Genomic DNA, 16,447 nt, shown 5'->3' with positions numbered 1-16,447 from the left:
GAGCTTGTTTGCTCAAGGTTGGAGCTCTACCACTTGAGCCTCAGCACCATTTCCGGCTTTTTCCTATGTATATGGTACCGAGGAATCAAACCTGGGTCTTCGTGCATGCTAGGCAAGCACTCTACTACTAGGTCAAACTCCCGGCCCGATGTGGCATGTTTTTAAATGCGACAGAACTCACTTTAGTAGATGCTGTCTTGTATGACTGCCTGGCTTAGCGTTTCTCCATCAGAACATCCCTGCAGTAATGTAAGTCAGAGTACCTAGGTCTCCTGCACCTCCTTGGGGCTTCTTGGTTTGAAGTTGGAAGCTGGGATTTTTAAACCAGAAAGCTAGAACTTAACAGGCAAGATGGTGTCTAGCTTGTGGATAGAACTGACAAGCATGATGCTGCCTTCCCAGTCCTCGCCTTAGCCATGGAGAGATGGGCATCCTCTGGCCACCGTTGTCACACAGCTGATGGTCAGGAGCGTGCGTGGCAGCCTTTCCTGACACAAGGTTGGTGTTGCAGAGGAGAGCATGTGTTCTGGACTCAACACTCCCGCAAGCCCCCAGGAAACTGCTTTGTAAGCATGGCTTAAAGCCCTTCTGCATGCTGAGAGATGTCCAAATACCAACTGTGCAGCCGGCAACATCCCTGAGCCAGGCCCGAGGCCCAGTAACTCCAAGGAAGGCTTGTACTCGTTTATTAGGTGTGGTCTCTGACAGAACTTGCTGCCCTTGTCCTCCTTGAGCCCAGTCACCAAACAGCCTGTCTAGGTTAAACCCATCCAGTGTTAGGGGTTGGCTGCCTCCTGGTGCAAAGATGCCCAGGGCCGGGGGAGATGCAGGGGACTGGCCACACAGCAAGCTGCAGCTGCTTCACCAGCAGAGCAGCTGCCAGTGTGAAGAAGGTGAACGCTGCGAGGTGAGTGTGCTGTCAGGTAACCTGGCTCAGAGGCCTAGTGGCTCCTACCAGGGCCTCTTCCCACCAGGGCTGGGTCAGCTGGGGATTTTCTTCTGTACTTGAAGGGAGTGGAACAGCTGCCTTAGCTGTTTTTTCCTGTCGTTGATGCAGCCTGGAAGAGAAGTAGTGATTGGCAGGAGGGCCTGTCCTGGGATGAGGGGGTAAAGGGGCCTGTGTACCCTTAACAAGTAAGAGGAGACGGGAGTCATTTGCAGCCACAAAAAACCATCCCTGTCCCCAGCAGGTCACCACTGGGAGACCAGCCTTTTTCCACCGCACATGGGGAGCAGCAAACTCTTAACCTACCTTGCCTCCTGGTTTTGCTCAGTGAACACATAAAGGTAGCACAGCACCTGGTGGCACAGTCACTTTCTTTCCTGACAGACCCCTGGTGTGAGGCACAATGGGCTCATTTGGAAATTCTCTGCCAGTGGCCCCAGGCCACACTGTACAGAGCGCCTACCTCCACCTCCATCAGCAACCTGCTTCCTGCTTTGCTCATAAGGCAATTTCAGGGCCATTTAATTTTTTTGTGTGTGTGTGTGGGTCTTGGGGCTTGAACTCTGGGCCTGGACCCTGTCCCTGAGCTCTTCAGCTCAAGGCTACTGCCTTACCTCTGAGCCACAGCCCCGCTTCCCATTTCTAGGATTAACTGGAGATAAGAGTCTCATGTTATTTAGTGCCCAGGCTGGCTTTGAACCACGATCCTCAGATCTCAGCTTCCTGAGTAGCTAGGATTACAGGTGTGAGCCACCGCACTGGCCATGGCCATTTAATCTCGATGACATGGGTGATACTCATAAATGCTGTTGGGGCACTTGAATATTTTTAGCCTCAAGTTGGAGGCACCTATTAGCACCTAAAACCTCAGTGCTGCCTCTGAGACGCTCACCAGCCCTCCAGGTTTCACTAAGCTCAGGCAGAGGGTGTACTACCAGTCTCCCCAGTAGTTTGTAGTTTGGCTCTAGACCTAGGTGCTATCCCTGAGCTTTTGTGCTTAAGGCTAGAGCTCTACCACTTTGAGCTACAGCAAGTGTGAAGTCCTGAGTTCAAACCCCAGTACTTCCCCCCAAACAAGACAATCAGAAACCTGATGCCTATCAGAGTAAAACATGCATATCTGGTCTGAGCATCCTATTTTGAGGATCATTGTTTAGAATCAGCCTGGGCAGGAAAGTCCTCCACTTAACCAGTTAAACTGGTCAAATCATCCTGGAAAGCATTCTAACTCAGGAAGACTCTTCTCTCCAGTAAACTACTTAGAAAAAGCCAGAAGTGGCTCAAGTGGTAGAGGGCTAGCCAGAGCAAAAAGGAGCTTAGGGACAGTGCCCAGGTTCAGAGTTAAAGCCCCAGGACTGGACAAACATTTAAAAAAAGAGTTGTGTCGGGACCAGGAGTTTGGTCTAATGGTAAAATGCTTTCCTAGCATGCATGAAGAAGTGGTGCTGAGGCTCAAGTGGTAGAGCTCTAGCCTTGAGAAAGTCCAAGGACAGTGCTCAGGCCCTGAGCTCAAGCCCAGGACTGGCAAAAAAAAAAAAAAAAAAAGTGTGTGTGTGAATATATATATATATATATTTTTTTTTTCAAAAATGCACTAGATTGCTAATGATGGTTTCGCCTGGATGATCCCCATTCCCCTCTCCCCTTTTACTTTTCATTCTACAGGGAGTGTGAATAGCTGTTATAATCTGGGAAAGTTTACATTTTAAGTCAACCTTAGCCAGGCAGTGGTGGCTCATGCCTGTAGTTCTAGCTAGTCAGGATGCTGAGATCCAGTAATCACAGTTCAAAGCCAGTCCAGGCAGTCCGTGAGACTCATCTCCAGTTACCAACCAGAAAACTGGAAGTGGATCTGTAGCTCAAAGTGGTAGAGCACTAGCCTTGAATGAAAATGCTCAGGGACAGCATCTAGGCCCTAGGTTCAGGCCCTACTACCAACAAATAATAAAGTAAAAACAAACTCTGAAGTTGAGTCCTGAAGTCCTTCTCATTATATTACAGGTATCTTGTTTTCTGACGAAGTCTTAAAATCAATCTTGTAACAGTACTGATCACATGAGGCAGCATCCTAGGTGTATATAGAAATGCCTATGTCTGTTTTACAGACAAGGGACAGAGAGGTTAAGTCTCTTGCCCAAGATTACACAGCTGCTGAGATTCAGGTGAAATTCAATTTCTCTGCTGCACCAAGCTATCTACACCAGAGCCAATCCCAGGCTCCCACTCCCTCCCCTGCCAACATACCCAGGTGTGTGTTGGTCACAAAGGTTCCTATCCCTGACAGGTCTGGTGTCCCCTCCTCTCTGCTGACAGGGCCGTCATTCCACATGAGGTCAAAGCCCCCGATTCGCTTTTCCTTTCCTGTGAGCCTGGACAGGCGAGAGACACAAAGGTAAAAGAAGATGCTACTTTGCCAGGATCTGATGTCACTGTAATCCTGGCTACTCAGGAGACTGAGATCTGAGGATCATGGTTTAAAGCCAGCCCAGGCAGGAAAGTCCTGTGAGACTCATCTCCAGTTAACCAGCAGAAACCAGAAGTGGCACTGTGGTAGAGCACCAGTCTTGCAAAAAGCAGCTCAGGTAGAGCCCAGGCCCTAAATTCAAGCCCCACAACTGAGGAAAGAAGGAGGAAGGAAAAAAAAAAAAAAGACGCAGCTGATGGAGCCCTAAGGCCCAAGGCAGGTCCCCTTGGCTCTGGCTCTGAACCCCACTGCTGTCCACTTTGGCCAAGCATTCCTGACTTTCTCCATGCAAGTCTTGTGATTGTTTGTGTGTGTGTGTGTGTGTGTGTGTGTGTGTGTGTGTGTGTGTGTGTGTGTGTGTTTTCCCTGAGGGCCCCACATTTGCCCTTGGAAACATGTTCCTCATTTGTGATTTCTGGTTTAACTCCGCCTTCCTCTCCAGTGCCATGAAGGCAGGGACTAGCTCATGTCATGTCTGGCCTGGTGCCCAGTGGGGCTCAAATGTGTGTGGAATGAACAGTGGATGTCACATTCCTCTACCCCTTCTGTCTTCCTCAGCTTTTCCTGAAAAAACCTCCCTGCCTATAGCCTGGGAAGTGAGCATAACACCTAGGTCTGGTCAAGCAGTCACAAGGAGGGGTTCAGGGATGGGCACGTGACTTGCCTCAGCAAGCGTAATTCCCTGCTTGTTCTGGGGAGTAACTGGAAGGAAGCTTATTAGGGTAGAGGAAGGGATGGTGGGAGGGAGGGAGAGAAAGAACACACAAGCACATACCACACAGGTACATAGTTGGGTTGGGGCACAAGCACACAGGTACATAGTTGGGTTGGGGGGCAGGCAAACCATCACTAAGCATCTGGATTTGCCCTTTCCTGAAGCCTGGCCCTAACTCTTTCCACTGTATACACATTTTCTGAGCAATAAGTAGCTTCTCACCAGGCACATACTGTGACTCAGGCACATCTAGAGCGTTGTGTTGATAAATTAATCCCACCACCCTGAGAGATCTTCAGGTTTCCCATTTTACAGATGAGGAAACTGAAGCTTCCAGGGCCCACAGTCATGGGGAGTTCTGAATGAGTTCTAGACTGAGTCTCTTTCTGGAGAAGCTGATTTCAGGACCAGAGCCCATGGATGCCTCAGTTTCCCCATCTGGGAAATGGAGGCATTACAAGTTGCTGAGTTCTTTCTCTTCTATGATAGGATTGTTATGTGCCATGGAAGAGAGATGGCAGTGACCCCCCACCTGGCTTCCATGTCCACCACATTCAGGGTGTCCTCCAACAGACGGGTTTTGAGCTCGTAGTCCTCCTGGCTGCTGGCCGTGAGTGACGGGGACGCGTTGACCTCCAGGAGCCACCTAGGGAAGACGGGGAAAGCACCTGAGGGTCACTGGGTGCCAGAGCCCTATGGTATGGACCCCATGGTAGTTCACCAAGGCTATAGGGGGTGTCGACTTCCTTTCCCAGCTCACCTAGGGAGTGGGGAGCCTGGTGGGAGAACCCTGCCCTTCTAGTGTTAGCTTCTACTGTGGATGCCCATATAAGCAGGACCTGGAGAGACAGAGGGAGGGTGGCCATGGAGAACTTGAGAAGGAGCCTGTCATATAAAGGGACACAGCCCTGTGGGAGTGTGAGCCCAGATTGTAAGATCACATGATTGTTTTTTTCCTCCATCCCTGGGTCTCAGGCTTGAATTCAGGGCTTAGGTGCTGTCTCTGAGCTTCTTTTGCTCATGGCTTGTGCTTTGCCAATTCAGCAACAGCTCCATTTCCAGCTTTTTATTTACTTATTTATTTTCCTGGTCAGTTGTGGGGCTTGAACTCTGGGCCTGGGCACTGTCCCTGAGCTTTTCAGCTCACAGCTCATGACTCTACCACTTGAGCCACAGTGCCACTTCCTGCCTTTAATTTTTTAAATTTAAAGTCTCACAGAGTTTCCTTCCTGGGCTAGCTTTGAACCCTGATACTCAGATTTCAGCCAGCAGAGTAGTTAGGATTACAGGTATGAGCCACCAGCACCCAGCTCTATCCTAATTTTTATGTAAACATCAACATTGGAGCTTGTCAGCATATTTAAATGAAATCCATGAGTCTGAATGCCAGTTCTGGCCAAGTGCCTGTACATGCAGGGCAAGAGCAGCAGGACCCTAGCTTGGGATGTTCTCCAATTCTAGAAATTCTGTCAGGGTACAGAGAGGGAAGGCTCCTAGCAGAGGAGCAGGGGCCCCTTTCTCCCCTACTTTTCACAATCTGCTGTCTCCTCCCAAGTTCTTCCCTGCTCAATTTGCACCCGAAATGTCAGCAGCCGGTCTTGCCCCAGGGCATAAAGGAGAGAAAGCATCTTGTGGGGCTGAATTAAGTTTGCTCTTGGGCTCTTCTTTCTGGCTCCCTTGGCAGACATGGTGGGTCAGGGCACCCAAAAATATTGGAGTGTAGGGGGAGCGCAGTGCAAGCACTGAGACACTAGGCCTGACTTCACCCTTCACTTGCCACTAAGCTCAGGCTCCCTGAACAACCCAGGGGTTTGCATGCTGTGTGTGTGCTGTGAGGCCATCTCTGCAGTCCCTGCCAGCTCACGCTTATTCTCTTGCCAATTCCAACCCTCCAGGGTGCTGCAGGAGCACAGCACATTCTTGGCAGGGCCTGTAGAAGATTTCTTTACAAAGCATTTTGCCTCTTCCATGTGCCAAAACTTCCAGAGGTGAAATTTCTTTTTTTTTTTTTTTTTTTTGGCCCCCTTCTCTTTCTGGCCCCGCTCGCTCCGGTCAGGCTCGCTCCGGCCCCGCTCGCTCCGGCCACCACTCAGTTGGGCTTCGCTTGCTTGCTTTCGCTCTCTGTCGCTTGTTGCAGTCTCGTCTCTGCCACTTCCGGCTTGGTTGTGTATGTGGGATACCGAGGAATCGAACCCGGGTCTTTGTGCATGCTAGGCAAGCACTTTAACCGCTAGGCCAAACTCCCGGGCCCGAGGTGAAATTTCTTGTCTGGTGTAAAGGGTGCATCTCTGACTCAGCTGACCAGCAGGACAGGCCTCCTAACCTTCTTCTAAGGACAGGCACACTGTAAAGACCCACTATACAGACGGGCCAACTGAGTCCCAGAAAAGGTTGTGTATCTAAGTTTCCACTACTAGGAAGTGGCAGAGCTGGGATCCAAACCTGGGTGGTCTGAGTGGTGTGTGGGCCCCAGGGGCCCCAGTTCTTGAGCCCCACCACTCACGGCTTGAGATCTTGGTCGATGAGGATGTCGTAGCCATAGAGCTCGAAGCAGTGCTTGTCACTGATGATCACCTTCTGCACGCTCTGCAGGCTCTTGACGAAGATGTTGTCCATGTCGCTAAAGAGCACCTCCACTGCCTGGGGGCCGTGCTTGGAGGCCAGGTACTGCCGGAAGCGCTGGAGCATCCACTTGCAGCCCTGCAGCCAGCAGCAAGATGTGAGAGGATTTCCTGGAGCCCACCAGGGCAAGAGGGTCCTGCCCTGACCCCCATAGCTGGGGAGGAGATTTAGACCAGATCTTTGTCTGGGTGCCCTGTACTGCCCACATGTGCTTACAGCCAATGAGTGTTCCCAGAGGCCACCCCGCCCCCCAGCCAGGATAGAGTGTGGGCATCCATGAGAGGGGAAAGACAGGAGTGGGGAAGTGCTAGGGGCTCATTCTACTGGGTCTCCTGACCTCAGCCTTGACTCTAAGAAGTCAGAGATCAGATCACAGATGGGAATCTATCCTTATAAGATCATCCACTGACTGACGACTGACTGACACTGACGGGAGATCTAGATGGGAGGATGGAATGTCAGTCAGTCATAGTGCTTGAACTCAGGGCCTGGGCACTGTACCTGAGCTCTTTTGCTCAAGGCTAGTGTTCTATCATGTAAGCCACAGCTTTACTTCTAGTTTTCTGGCATTTAATTGGAGATGCGTCTCACAGACTTTCCTGCCCAGCCTGAATTCAAACACAATCCTCAGATCTCAGCCTCCTGAGTAGCTAGGAATACTGGCATGAGCCACCAGCACCCGGCTTCCATTTTTGTTTTAGGGACAAATTAGTTTGAAGGTCATATGATTGGTGACCTTTTCTAAATCCTTGCTCTGACTGTAGATGGGAAAGGTGGACCTGCCCTCACTGGAAAACTGTATCCTGTTCTGGGCTCCTTGTCACTTTGATCATCCCGTCTTATTCCATCCCAGAAGGCTGAACCCAGGGGAGAATCTGGTGTCCTCACCTTCTTTGGGTGGTAGTCAGGAGATGTCTTTTGTACTGCGACGTTGGTGAGGTGCACATCTGGCAGAGGCTGCAGTCAAGGGTCAGCAGGCACAGGAAGGAAGAACAAGTCCTGCCCCAGGTTGTCCCCAGGGACTGAACTGAGCCTTTGGTTTGGAGTTTGGTGGGAAAATCACAAAACAGCCCACCAAGTCAGCATAATTGAACTTTGCAGAAAGAACTTTGCCTTGGTTCAAATCTTCTGAGCACACTGGCTTCACAGGGTTATTAAAGGGTGAGACAAAATCCATGTTGAAGAGTGCCTGGCATAGTTGATAGGCTGTGCACACACACACACACACACACACACAAGCATGTGTACACTGATAATGGGGCCTGAACTCAGAGCCTGAGCACTATTGCTGAGTTTTTTCATTCAAGGCTAGTGCTCTTTTTGGTGGTAAAGTGAAGATAAGCATCTCTAGACTTCTCTGCCTAAGCTAGCTTTAAACAGAGATCCTCAGACCTCAGTCTCCTGAGTAGCTAGGATTACAGACCAGAGACCCTGGAACCCTGCAGCTGGTAGGATTTTATTATGATTTTTCAACTCAAGAGAAGACTATACTTCCTGACAGATATCAAATCCAGTCACCAGCCCAAGTGCAGGACCTCCTCTAGAGTGATGACAAGGAGGCCTCCCAGCTGAAAGTCTTCTGGTGACGGGCCGCCTGGCTCCACCCTTCCCTGTCCTGCTCCATTCCAGCTGCTTGGGTTGGGATGGGAGGCCGCTTCCCTATCCTCAAAGGAGAGGCAGGACTTCATTTTGATACTCTGTGAGGACCCTTGCCCCCAACACCAGGCTGACATGCTGCAGACAATCATTCTGCAGAGAAATGGAGTTTGGTAGTTGTGGAATCTTCAAGAAGGGACAGAGAGGGAAGGAAGGAGGGAGGAAAAGAGGGAAGAAGGAAGGAGTGAAGGAGGGAGGGAGGACAGAGGAACCTGATGAATTACTATGGGATCAACTGTAAAAAGATATAATCACATCAGGACAAGAATGAAAGGCAAGCATGAAAAATCTCATATACATTACTGACAATAAAACATTAGGCCAGGAGTTTGGCCTAGTGGTGGAGTGCTTGCCTAGCATGCACGAAGACCCGGGTTCGATTCCTCGGTACCACATACATAGAAAAAAGCCGAAAGTGGTACTGAGGCTCAAGTGGTAGAGCTCTAGCTTTGAGAAAGTCCAAAGGACAGCGCTCAGGCCCTGAGCTCAAGCCCAGGACTGGCAAAAAAAAATGACCTTAATAAAAGTTGTGGAAACATAAACGAGAAAGTCTACCCAGTAGAAGACCATCTAGGAAAATGCTCCAAGTTTCTAGTCAGAGACACTGTTTCAAGAGTTGTAACTGAAGCATTGAGGAATGTGGAATGGGGTAGGAGATGCGAACTGCAGGAGATGCAAAATGTAAGGTCAAACCTCCTCATACTGTCAGAAAAAAAAAGAAAAAAAGAACTCAGAATAGTTACAAGAACTAGCCTGACCAAGGCCAGGAGCGTGGCCTAGTGGTAATGTGCGCACCTAGCATGCACGAAGCCCTGGGTTCGATTCCCCAGAACCATATACACAGGAAAAGCCAGAAGAGGTGCTGTGGCTCAAGTGACAGAGTGCTACCCTTGAGCAAAAAGTGTCCAAGGACAGTGCCCAGGCCCTGAGTTCAAGCCGCAGAACTAGGGGGAAAAAAGTAGCCTGGGGGCCCAGAGTTTGGTCTAGTGGTAGAGTGCTTGCCTAGCATGCATGAAGATCGGGGTTCGATTCCTCAATACCACATACATAGAAAAAAGCCAGAAGTGGTGCTGAGGCTCAAGTGGTAGAGCTCTAGCTTTGAGAAAATCCAAGGACAGTGCTCAGGCCCTGAGCTCAAGCCCAGGACTGGCAAAAAAAAAAAAAAAAAAAAAAAAGCCTGACCACTGCCCACCTCTACCTACATGCGTCCACTATCTTAGAAATTCCCCCTTAAAGTGGCTGTTCCCAGCACCAGGGATCTGGGATGAAATGGTATGTTCATGGAGAGGTGGTGAACATGTAAAGAACTTTTCTAGAAAGAATCTTCCCGGATGCCTCTGGCCCAGTATTTATTCTATTGTGACACCATTCAAAAGAAATTTTAAGTAGAGTATAAAGTTTACAAAAAATATCCTCCCCTCCCCTGCACCGCCCCCCCCAGCCTCACCCTTGCTCATGCCTGGATTCCTAACTACTCAGGTTGAGGTCTGAGGATCATGATTGAAGCCAAGCAAGAAAGCCCGAGAGACACTTGTCTTCTGAAGGTTTGCTCTGCAGCACTGTTTTTGTGTGCCCTGTGTGCATTATTTAAGAAAAAGGCAGCAATAAAGCTAACTAGAACTACATTTGGTGGCATATGTGTGTGATAAACGCTGGTTAGAATTGCACTATAAAATTAACATGCTGGAAATGAGATTGGCAAAGTAGAAAAAGGGAATAGAACAACACAGGCAGAAGGGCCTGATCCCATCCTGCATGCAGGCATTCCCTGTGCTCACTGGAACTGAAGGGGGAATCAGGACACAGATGAGAGTTGGCAAACAGGACTGGCTGGGATCCCCAGCTCTGGGGAGTAGGGGAGCATCCTCTCTTCATACATGGTACCTCCACATGCAAATAACACATCTGACACAGCAGCTATACATTTCTGATCACCTCCCTTTCCCTTTGAAATCCATGCCTAAACATCTTTACAACTTTTTCTTTTTGGGGGGTGTGTCCATACTGACCTTGAATTTGAGGTCTTTCTGCCTCAACTTTGTGAATACTGAGATGACAGGCATGTGCCATCATATCTGGCAAGATTTTTTCTTTAATGTTTCCATTTTGTAGATAATAATACACTTACTGTGTGGCTCAGAAGTTAAAAAGTGGCCAGGAGAGTGGCCTAGTGGTAGAGTGCTTGCCCAGCATGCAAAAAACCCTGGGTTCAATTCCTCAGTACCACAAACACAGAAAAAGCCAGAAGTGGCATTGTGGCTCACGTGGTAGAGTGCTAGTCTTAAGAAAGCCCAAGGATAGTGCCCAGGCACTGAGTTCAAGCCCCAGGACTGGCAAAAAAAGTTAAAAAGTACAAAAACTATATACTTTTTTTTTTGCATCCCATCTCCACCCATCCAAGTTTCCTCCCAAAGCCAATTTTTATTTCGTTTCTTTTTCCTTCCCTTTTTTTTTTTTTTTGGTGGGGGAGGTATTATGAGGATTCAATTTGTGTCCTTAAGAATGTTACGCAGGGCCACGAGTTTAGCCTAGTAGTAGAGTGCTTGCCTAGCATGCATGAAGACCCGGGTTTGATTCCTTAGTACCGTATACAGAGAAAAAGCCGGAAGTGGTGCTGTGGCTCAAGTGGGAGAGCTCTAGCCGTGGCAAAGCCCAAGGACAATGCCCAAGCCCTGAGTTCAAGCCCCAGGACTGGAGAAAAAAAAAGAATGTTAGGCAACCTCTGTAAATCACCCCAAGAATTTAAAAAAAATGCTAGGCAAGCACCATCAAATTCATTCATTTCCCTGCTTCCCTCTCTCCCTCCCTCCCTTCTTCCTTCCTGCTAGGCTGGTGCTCTACCACATGACCACACACCTCTAGCCATTTAGCATAAATGGGCGCATCCTTTCCACTCTCATGACCACTTCCTTTCACTTAACAATCAATACATCTTGGAGAGGATTCCATGGCAACACATAAAGCACTTCCCCGACTCATTTTAGCAGCTGCATAGTATTCTACTGCATAATGTGCCATCTGTCTAGCTTTGCTCTCACAAGCAAGGTGGCCCAGGAGTAACTGTTAGTCTGAGTGTGCCTGTCAGCATAAATGTGCAGATGGTGATTGCTGGATCAGAGGACATGGGCATATCTGGCACTGGATTAATCAGATTGGCCTCCTCAGTTTCACCAAGACAGAAGGCTATCCCATTTTGTACTCTGCCAACCAGATAGATGATAGCAGAATGTACTGGAATGGATGCATCGATGAGGGAAAAGGAGAATTTGAGGGAAAAGGCACACAAACGGTTGTCAAAGCAGCCAGGCAAGTTGGTGCAAATGCCTGTAATCTCAGCCCTCTGGAGATTGAGACAGGAGAATCATGAGTTCAAGGCCACTCTGGGGTAGATAGCACGACGGGTAGATAGCACGACCTTGTCTCAAACAAAACAAGGTTAAATAAAATCAAAACAGTATGCCAACCTTCTCCAAAGGTACTAAATCCATCTGCTTTTTCAGGTTGAACAGACACAAATGTTAAGCATACAGACAATACCCTCGTGCAGTAAAGTCGTTTGGGGTAAGCTGCTTTGAGCAGGAGTCAAACCCCCATGCCTGGGAGCTCCCTGAGGAAAGCACTGGGCCTATCTTGTTCACTGATGTGATCCAGCAGGCACCCTGCCCACACACGTGTGGTGAGTAAGCCCCCTGGGGCCTGGCGGGAGGACAGGCCAGGTGGGGGCAGGTGTACGGGATGGGTTAGCAGGCTTGGGATACACTGGTCATCAAGGCTGTTCAGAGTGAAGCGCGTGTTGGAGAATCGGACGAAGCCATCTCGGTAGAGCCAGGCCCGCAGGGGGATGTACTGAGGTGGAAGAGACAAAAGGCTGGGGCTAGACAGACACTTTGGCACATCCTATGCCTGCTCAGCCTCCTCTAACAATGTTCTTCCTTCTCTCTGCTCCTCTATTAGGGAACAAAAGGACCTGGCCTCTTCTTGCTCCCCGCCCATTTCAAGTCCAGGAAGACAGGAGCTGAGCCTACTCAGCGCAGAGTAGCCCACCATGAGGGTTTCAATATCTGATGGATGAATGAATGAGTGAATGAATGGATGGATCAATGGATGAATGGATGAGTGGAGAGAGTACAACAATCATGTGGCTAAGGGAGGAAGCTCTGGGGCGAGGCTGTCTGGATTTGAATGCCCAGTTTGCCACTCCCACACTGGGTGACTTTGTTGTTATCTGTAAAATGGTGATAATAGGGGCCAGGAGTGTGGCCTAGTGGTAGAGTGCTTGCCTAGCATGCATGAAACCCTGGGTTCGATTCCTCAGTACCACATACACAGAAAAAGCTGGAAGTGGCGTTGTGGCTCAAGTGGTAGAGTGCTATCCTTGAGGAAAGCCCAAGGACAGTGCTCAGGCCCTGAGTTCAAGCCCCAGGACTGAAGGGGAAAAAATTAAGATAATAAACCTAATACCTCACTGAGTAATTAGGAATGGGTGGGATATAGCCTGCTGTGTAGTAGGCCCTGGTATACTCAGTAGGTACTCAATAAATGGCCACTGTAGTTACTAAAGGCGAATGAATAAAAGACAGGTGAGAGAACAAATCTAGATGTCCCTGGGCTTCTCTGGGCAGAATAGCAAGCAGACACATTGACATCATGCTCCCACAATGGCCCTGCCTGGGCTCCTGCTAAAGGAAGGGAAACCCTGCAGCTCACCGACATCACCAGTACGTAGACTCGCAGGTCAAACTTACGGCCTGTGGGCAGAGAAAGAATGAATTCCTGCAGCAAATAGTAACTGAGTGTCAGACTCCCACTCTGGCTGGGGGGACCAACAGACATGAATGAATCCCTGCCTCTTCAGCCCTAGCCAAACCTCCCAGGGGACAGGACAGCTGGAGGAGGTATCCCTCCTGGGGAAAGGCTTGGAGGTTTGTGCTCAAAGATGGTGTCATGAGAAATGACAAGTTGGAAGGTATGGTCCAGGCCAATGTAGGTAGGGACAGAGACCCAGACAGGCAAAGAGCCTGGGGCCAAGGGCAGGAAGAATATGAGGTAAGGCAGGTGGTAGAGCCAGGTCACCCACAGATGAAGTGGACAAGGCTGGCAGGGCCAGTTCCTGTGCCATCTTTGGGGTTTGTTCTATAAGCCATGTGGAGCTGCCAAAGGAAGACCAGACTCCCTGGAAATAGTGTTGGAGTGGAGTGGAAGGGACTAGGGCAGTGGTGCATGCACCAGTGAAGTCAACCTAGCTGTCTGGGGGACACAGTCAAGAATGGATGGAGCTAGAAAGGTAGCCAAAGGTAGAGCTTGGTGAAGAAACAGGAGCAACCACAATGGTTCCAGACTCTGGCTTAGCAACCTGGAGGTGGGAGTCGCTGTGATCCAGATGCACATGCTGGGGAAGAGCCAGACTGGGTGAGAGGGTTAAATCTTGGGCACACTGCCCCAGAGTGGCTGAAAGGTACCCAACAGGAAGTGGGAGTTACTGGTATCTGGGTGGTGCTTAAAGATAGAGACAGGATAGGTCACTGGAGGACAGAAGAGAAGAGACAAGACCTAGGAAGTGGTCATTGTCCATGGACATGGGATGAAAACTGTTGCAATATGTCTCACAAGAACCCCAGATCAGCCCTTGTCCCCAGGCCTGCAGTCACAGACCCCATGTGGGAAAGGCAGGCACAGGGCGGGCCTGAGGACAGGGAGGCAGGGAGCCTGGGATCCCCAATGGCCTTTGACTTCGCCATTCCCTCTTCCTGTATTCATTGGCCAAGTCCACCCACAGTGACTGCTAGAAACTATTTGGGTCTCAGATCACATTTCCTCTCTGAGGGACCTCCTGACCTATGGCACCCCCCATGTTACTTCCTGACCCCCACCACCTTGCATGACAGTTGCTTGTTTTTACTTTCCAGCCTGTGGCCTGGTGGCTCAGCTAGGGCACAAGTTCCATGAGAGCAGAACAGCCAGCCAAAGCCTGGAACACGGGCCCTGGACCTATTTGTTGGCTCTTCAAGGAGGAGACCCCTGTCAGGCAGAGGAACCATGTAGGCAGCAGATAGGGGTGGGGAACTTGGGGGAAGGTCTGCCCCTCTCTCCAGCTATCAGGCTGGGACCTGGAGAGTCTGCTAGCCAAGGCCTTTTGATCTGACAGCATGACTAACAGGACAGAAGGCAGTGCAGGGTGGTGAGGGAGGACAGGAGCCATCTTACCGCCTATTAGATATGGATTCTCGATGTAACGCTGAGCTACATAGTTCTCCACTGGAATCTCATCTTTCTGGTCATCAGAACTGCGTGTGTCCTGGTTGTAAAAAATACCAGTGACATTTAGCTAGCACTTCCTGTGTACTAGGCCCAACATGAGGCACTATGTGTAAGCATATGCAGGGCATTATGTCTTGGGGTACCTTCTTTGCTCATTAAATTAGCCCTCTTATGCAAGCATTATTGTGATTCCCATCAGGTGAGACACTGAAGTAGAGAAGCTTAGCCAAGGGCACACAGCTGGTGAGTAGTAGGACAGCAGTGTGGACCCTGAGCTTGAGAATTTCATCTCTAGACCTGTGTGGCCCAGAAGGACAGCCACTGGCGACAAGTGGCTACATACATCTAGACTGACAAAATGTGAGTGAAATCACATGCTGTGCCGTGGATGGAACTTGAAGCCTTTATGGCTATCATCTGATTCCACACAGAGAAGTTGGATGGAGGCTGTCAGAGGTGGCAGGGAAGAGAGATCATGTTTTGTGGGGGCCGAGTTTTGTTTTGTGATGAGGAAGATGATCTGGATGCACAGAATGCGGGACAACTGCACTCTAAACATGACTCCGATGGCCAGGCACCAGTGGTCACAGCTGTACTCCTAGCTACTCAGGAGGCTGAGCCTGAGGCTCATAGCTCGAAAGTCAGCCCACACAGCAGAGCCCACGAGACTCACCTCCAATTAATCTCCAAAACCAGAAGTAGAGGATGGCTCAAATGGGAGAGCACAAAAGCTCAAGGGGTGATCAAGCCTAGGACCTGAATTAAAGCCCCAGGATGAGCTCAACAAAAAGGTACCCTTTACTTGACTTATGTAAATGTAACTGCTCTGAACATTATCTTTGCAAAAGAACAAAACTTGAAAAATGACTAAAACTGCAAAATTAATGTCATATATAGTTTACCACAATTTTTAGGGGTGCTAGAATCCAGGACATTCAACAAGCTTAGCATGTGCTCTACTTTCCCTGCCATACTCCCAACCCCTCATTCATTCATTCATTCATTTATTTATTTATTTATTTATTGGTCATGGGGCTTGAACTCTGGGCCTGGACGCTGTCCCTGAGCTCTTCAGCTCAAGGCTACCACTCTACCACTTGAGCCACAGCCCCACTTCCAGGTTTCTGGTGGTTAATTGTAAATAAGGGTTTCAGGGTCTTTAGTGCTGGAGCCGGCTTTGAACCTCGATCCTCAGACCTCAGCCTCCTGAGTAGCTAGGATTACAGGTATGAGGCACTAGTGCCCCTCCGCAATTTTTCACAGGGGAAATGAAATTTTAATTAGCTGGGACTGTAACTGAGCATGGCAACAGCCTAGTATGCACAAGGCTGTCTGGGTTTGAATCGTAGCAATGGGGGTAAAGTCAGCCCTTTGGGAGCCCAGATTCAAGTCTAGTGCTCGGGAACAAGTGGCCAGCTGTCATCCTGGTGAGTGCCCAAGTGTCACCCTTGCCATGGCTGTAGAAAGTTCTTGAGGTGCTGCTGCCCTACAACATGGCAGCCCCAGGCACAGGGACCACAGCAGAGCGGGGCCCAGATGCACCCATGAGCAGGTGCACGTGAGCCCTGCCCCTGCCCAGCCTGCGGCTGGTCCTTTCCTGCCCATTGTCCTCTAAGCAGTCTTGTGGGAACTGAGACCTAAGACAAAAAGTCCTACACTTGTCGGGCCCACAGGGTCACCCAAGGCTGATAAACTTGTGGGACTCAGGGCTACCTTCCAGCTCTGGGGCAGAACCCCGCCCCCCACACCATCCCTGTCTGGGACCCTGGTGGTCTCTCTTCTACTC

General features: G+C 49.7%; 1 protein-coding gene across 1 annotated transcript in view; it reads right to left on the bottom strand.

Annotated features, from left to right (window-relative positions):
* Positions 1-104: 104 nt before the first annotated feature.
* Positions 105-16,447, bottom strand: part of Ttll9 (tubulin tyrosine ligase like 9) — a 38,259-nt gene continuing 21,916 nt past the window's right edge. Inside the window, exons 9-16 of the mRNA XM_090352146.1 lie at positions 14,608-14,698; positions 13,111-13,151; positions 12,162-12,249; positions 7,636-7,694; positions 6,629-6,825; positions 4,658-4,771; positions 3,191-3,315; positions 105-1,058 (exon numbers count right to left, since the gene is read on the bottom strand). Coding sequence (XP_090208272.1) covers positions 982-1,058; positions 3,191-3,315; positions 4,658-4,771; positions 6,629-6,825; positions 7,636-7,694; positions 12,162-12,249; positions 13,111-13,151; positions 14,608-14,698 — 792 coding nt within the window. The 3' untranslated portion in view covers positions 105-981. The remainder of the gene's footprint in view (positions 1,059-3,190; positions 3,316-4,657; positions 4,772-6,628; positions 6,826-7,635; positions 7,695-12,161; positions 12,250-13,110; positions 13,152-14,607; positions 14,699-16,447) is intronic.

The sequence above is a fragment of the Megascapheus bottae genome, chromosome 18 (genome assembly GCF_031878675.1).
Source record: "Megascapheus bottae isolate mThoBot1 chromosome 18, mThoBot2.hap1, whole genome shotgun sequence".
NCBI classification, from domain to species: domain Eukaryota; kingdom Metazoa; phylum Chordata; class Mammalia; order Rodentia; family Geomyidae; genus Megascapheus; species Megascapheus bottae.
The sequence above is the reverse complement of the archived record's forward strand: the minus strand, read 5'-3'. Positions and strand labels throughout refer to the sequence as shown.